The sequence below is a fragment of the Mastomys coucha genome, unplaced genomic scaffold, assembly GCF_008632895.1.
Source record: "Mastomys coucha isolate ucsf_1 unplaced genomic scaffold, UCSF_Mcou_1 pScaffold21, whole genome shotgun sequence".
NCBI lineage: Eukaryota > Metazoa > Chordata > Mammalia > Rodentia > Muridae > Mastomys > Mastomys coucha.
The window spans coordinates 75,437,076-75,442,284 of NW_022196904.1; the positions used below are offsets into that span (position 1 = coordinate 75,437,076).

Here is a 5,209-nt window from a genome sequence, read left to right on the forward strand (position 1 = left end):
CTGTACTGGCTGCTTTTGTATGTCAACTTGACACAGGCTGGAGTTATCACAGAGAAGGGAACTTCAGTTGGGGAAGTGCCTACATGAGATCCAGCTGTGGAACACTTTCTCAATTAGTGATCAAGGGAGTAGGGCCTCTTGTAGGTGGTGCCATCCCTGGGCTGGAAGTCTTGGCTTCTATAAGAGAGCAGGCTGAGCAAGCCAGAAGAAGCAAGCCAGTAAGGAACATCACTCCATGGCCTCTGCATCAGCTCTTGCTTCCTGACCTGCTTGAGTTCCAGTCCTGACTTCCTTTGTGATAAACAGCAATGTGGAAGTAAGCTAAATAAACCCTTTCCTCCCCAACTTGTTTCTTGGTCATGATGTTTGTGCAGGAATAGAAACCCTGACTAAGACAAATTGGTACCAGCATAGTCAGGTATTCCTGTGACAACGTGACCATGTTTTGGGGAGGACCGTGGAAGGACTTTGGAACTTTGAGGTAGAAGAACCTCTGGTTGTTGAGAACTCTGTGGGATGTTCTGTGGGAGCTTGGACGATCATGTTGAGAACAGTGCAGAGATGGAGACCTGGCTTGTGAAATTTCAGAGGGAAGATTAAAGACACTTATCAGGGCCATGTTGTTTTGATTGTGAAGATTCTGTGGTTTGGGTTAGCTAGAGTTGAAATATCAGCTATAATTAACAAGATACCAGAACTACTAAAGTGAAAACTTTACATTACTGGAACTATTAATGCTGGTTAGCTGGAGCTAAGAAATTAGCGGTGATTAAGAAGAGACCAGCATCACTGAGGTGACATCTTCTGGGAAGTGTTTTCTGAGACCACGAAGAGGCTGTGTTCCAGAGATAGCCAAGGTTGTACCTTGTGATGCAGCAGGACTTGATAAATTATAAGAGTCAACCAGGTGGTACTGGTTTTGACAGCACAAAGGGCTCATAAAGAGCAGCTGAGGCTTGGCACAGTGAGAGGCCATGGAAGGCCATTGGTGAAGGTGCAGCCTCAGTTGCAATTGATGGCCCAGAACTGAAGGTATCATGCAAAGGGTTGAGGCTTAATAGTGATGTGTTTGTGTGTCAAGTTGACAAGAAGTCAATTGTACTGCCTGGTTTTGTGTGTCAACTTGACACAGGCTGGAGTTATCACAGAGAAGGGAACTTCAGTTGGGGAAATGCCTCCATGAGATCCAGCTGTTGGGCACTTTCTCAATTAGTGATCAAGGGAGTAGGGCCCCTTGTGGGCGGTGCCATCCCTGGGCTGGAAGTCTTGGGTTCTGTAAGAGAGCAGGCTGAGCAAGCCAGAAGAAGCAAGCCAGTAAGGAACATCACTCCATGGCCTCTGCATCAGCTCTTGCTTCCTGACCTGCTTGAGTCCCAGTCCTGACTTCCTTTGTGATAAACAGCAATGTGTAAGTAAGCTAAATAAACTCTTTCCTCCCCAAATTGTTTCTTGGTCATGATGTTTGTGCAGGAATAGAAACCCTGACTAAGACAGTGCCCTAGCATTTGGGGTATAGATGTTCAAAACAGAGACTTCATCTTGGTGCTTTTATCTTTTGATGAGTATAAATTGTCCCTCTCCATCTCTTTTGATAATTTTTGGTTATTAGTCTATTTTATTAGATATTAGAATGGTTACTCTAGCTTGTTTCTTGGGATCATTTGCTTGGAAAACGTTTTTCCAGGATTTACTCTCAGGTAGTTCTGTCTTTGTCATTGAAGTATGTTTCTTGAATGCAGCAAATGTGGGATCCTGCTTGCTTATCCAATCTGTTAACTTACATTCTTTTATTGGGGAATTGAGTCCGTTGATGTGGATCAATACTAAAGACAGATGATTGTCAGTTCCTTATATGTTTGTTGTTGGAGGTGGCTTTATGTGTATGTGATTTTCTCCTTTTGATATGTTGCTAGGTGATTAATTTATTTTGCTCTTTGATGTGGATGTCCTCCTTGTGATACAGTGTTCCTATTATCCTCTGTAGGGCTCAACTGGTAGATATATATTGTTTATATTTGGTTTTGCCATGGGATGTTTTGGTTTCTCCATCTATGATGACTGAGAGTTTTGCTAGGTATAATAGCCTGGGCTGGAATTTGTGTTCTCTTAGGGTCTGCATTACATCTGTCCAGGATCTTATGGATTTAGTGTTTCTGTTGAGAAATCTGGTATAATTCTGATAGGTCTATGTTTATATGTTACTCGGCCTTTTTCCCTTACAGCTTTTCATATTTTTTACTTGTTCTGTGTATTTAGTGTTTTAATTTTTATATGACAGGATGATTTTCTTTTCTGTTTGGTGTTCTATAGGCTTCTTATACATTTATAACCATCTCTTTCTTTAGGTTGGAGAAGTTTTCTTCTATGATTTTGTTGAAAATGTTTTCTGGTCCTTTGATCTGGGAATCTTTGATCTCTCATATTCCTATTTTTCTTAGGTTTGGTCTTTTCATTGTGTCCTGAATTTTCTGACTGTTTTGGTTTGGGAGCTTTTTATGCATTGTATGTTATTTAACATTTGTATAAATATCTTCTATAGTATCTTGTATGCTTGAGATTCTTTCTTCTATGTCTGGTATTCTGTTCATCTGGTATTCTGCTTGCATCTGTAGCTCCTGATCTCTTTCATAGGTTTTCCATTTACATTTGTGATTTCTTTATTGTTTCTACTTCCATTTTTAGGTCTTGGACTGTTTTATTCAATTCTGTCACTTGTTTGACTGTGGTTTTTTGCATTTCTTCAAGATATTTATTTGTTTGTTCTTTAAGAACTTCTACTTGTTCAATTGTGTTTTCCTGAACTTCTTTAAGTGAGTCATTTATATTCTCCCTAAAGATCACGATTATCTTCATGATGTGGGATTATAGGTCAGCATCATGCTTTTCAAGTGTGTTGGTGTTTACAATGCAAAGATTTGATTTTAAGGATGTGAGGTTAATATTTAGTATTTGTGATTTTCAGGAAAATCTGTTTTTTTCCTCAAGCATGTGAGGTTAATTATGCCTGGGATTCCAGGCAAATAGCCTTTTCTAAAGGTCTCAGATGTTCCAAAAACTGAGTGAGATTATTTCTAAACTCACACTTCTTCTACGTTCATCTTTTTCTCTTTCCCAACCTGTTTTCTTCTTTATGTCCATGCTTCTCACTTTCCCTATAACTCTCTGATATCCCTCCTTATATATACATATTCATGTGTGTATGTGTATATGTATAGGCATAGACATAGACGTATATATATGAAAATAATCCCCCATGTAAATATATATATATATATATATATATATATATATACATACATATGTATGTATGTATGTGTATACACATACATATATGTGTGTGTGTGTGTGTATATATATATATATATATATATATATATACACATATATATATCCAAGTGTTAAAATTCTATGGACATTCCTAATTGATGTATGTACTTTATCTGGAAGAGAAAAATAATGCCACCTTTTAATCAACGTAACATTTATTAGTATATAGGGTTTATGAGACAGTTATTAGCATGGAAACTTATTATAAGTGATTGCCATCATACATACAATTAGAGATACAGCCACACTATGCCTGTTACTAAATAAGCATGTTTAAGAAAATGGATGCAAGCCAAAGAAACAAATGCTATATTTTCACACATAAAATCCAGATTTAGAAAACAGCATTTTAACAAAAATGCTAGTGTTCTATGAGTTAATTTAAGTTATTCTCTGTCACTGATTTTCTTTTTCAGATAAATCTGCACTTTGAGACTATGGCCAACTCCACCCTGGTGACTGAGTTCCTGCTGGAGAATTTTGCTAAGTCTTGGGAGCTCAGGATCCTACTCAGTGTACTGTTCCTGCTGGTGTACCTGGGCAGCCTGTTAGGGAACCTTACCATCATCATTGCTACCACAGTTGACCAGACCCTGAACACACCCATGTACTTCTTCCTCAGGAATCTGTCCATTTTAGACATGTGCTACGTTTCTGTCACTGTGCCCAATGCCTGTATCAACTCTCTCACTGACCACAGGAATATTTCTGTAGGTGGGTGTGCAGCACAGATATTTTTTGTCTATTTTTGTGCATGTGTAGAAATCCTATTTCTTACCATCATGGCTCAGGACCGCTATGTGGCCATCTGCAAGCCTCTCTTCTATCCTGTGATTATGAATCACCTGTACTGTGTTCAGATGACACTGGTTTCCCTACTCAGCTCTCTTGTCCTTGCAAGTGTGCATACTTTCAAAACATTTCAGCTGTCCTTCTGTCACTCTAATGTGGTCCCTCAGTTTTTCTGTGATATCCCCTCACTGTTGAGGCTTTCTTGCTCTGACACCTTTAACAACAAACTCCTAATTCTTCTGTCTGCCATTGTGGTCAGTGGTAGCTGCTTTGTCTTTATCGTCATATCATATGTTCATATATTCTCAACTGTGTTGAAGGTTCCTGTCAAAGGAGAGAGAGGGAAAGCCTTTTCCACCTGTGTCCCTCACATTGTTGTGGTGTCTGTCTTTCTTAGTTCTGCTGCCTATGTGTATCTAAGACCTCCAGTAGTAACATTAGAAGTAGTTAAGGAGATGACGCTTTCTGTATTTTATACCATTGTTCCACCATTCTTAAATCCTATCATCTATAGTCTTAGAAACAGACAGATAAAGGAGGCTGTGAGGAAACTTACATCAAGAATTTTTTTCCCATATTTGTATGTAAAGGAACATGTATTTTTCAGGGTTTTGTAGAGGAAGAGAACTGATTAAATTAAAAAAGTTTGTACAGAAATACACAAGCACACACAAGTGCACATATTTACAAGATTTTCATTTTTTATTCAAAAAATATTTTCCACATATTTTCTGATTACAATTATCCCTGCCTCTGCTTGTTCTAATTTCGTTTCACCTGTCCTCCTATCCAGAACCATATGCTTTCTATCTCACATTGAAAAACAAACAGGATTCTAATGGTTACTATTAAAATGAAACAAAATAAGTATAAGAATATGAAGCAAAAACAAGTACTTCAGATTAGTTCAAAACAAATATTAAAAAGAGCCCAAGAAACAGCATACAACACACACACACACACACACACACACACACACACGCACACACACACTCACAAATCAGATACAGGTGTTGTAGAAATTTAAATAAAAATGACCCCCTTTGGCCAATAAGGCCTTATTGTGATATGGGACCTTCTTGCAGTAGGT

General features: G+C 38.3%; 1 protein-coding gene across 1 annotated transcript; it reads left to right on the top strand.

Annotated features, from left to right (window-relative positions):
* Positions 1 to 3,764: 3,764 nt before the first annotated feature.
* On the top strand, positions 3,765 to 4,736 carry LOC116100628 (olfactory receptor 14C36-like). Its single transcript, XM_031384367.1, has one exon. The coding sequence runs from the start codon at positions 3,765 to 3,767 to the stop codon at positions 4,734 to 4,736; it is 972 nt and encodes a 323-aa protein (XP_031240227.1).
* The last annotated feature ends 473 nt before the right edge of the window (positions 4,737 to 5,209 follow it).

Bases quoted from the DNA above. Each gene is read 5' to 3' on its own strand.
- LOC116100628 (XM_031384367.1), top strand. From the start codon at position 3,765: ATGGCCAACTCCACCCTGGTGACTGAGTTCCTGCTGGAGAATTTTGCT.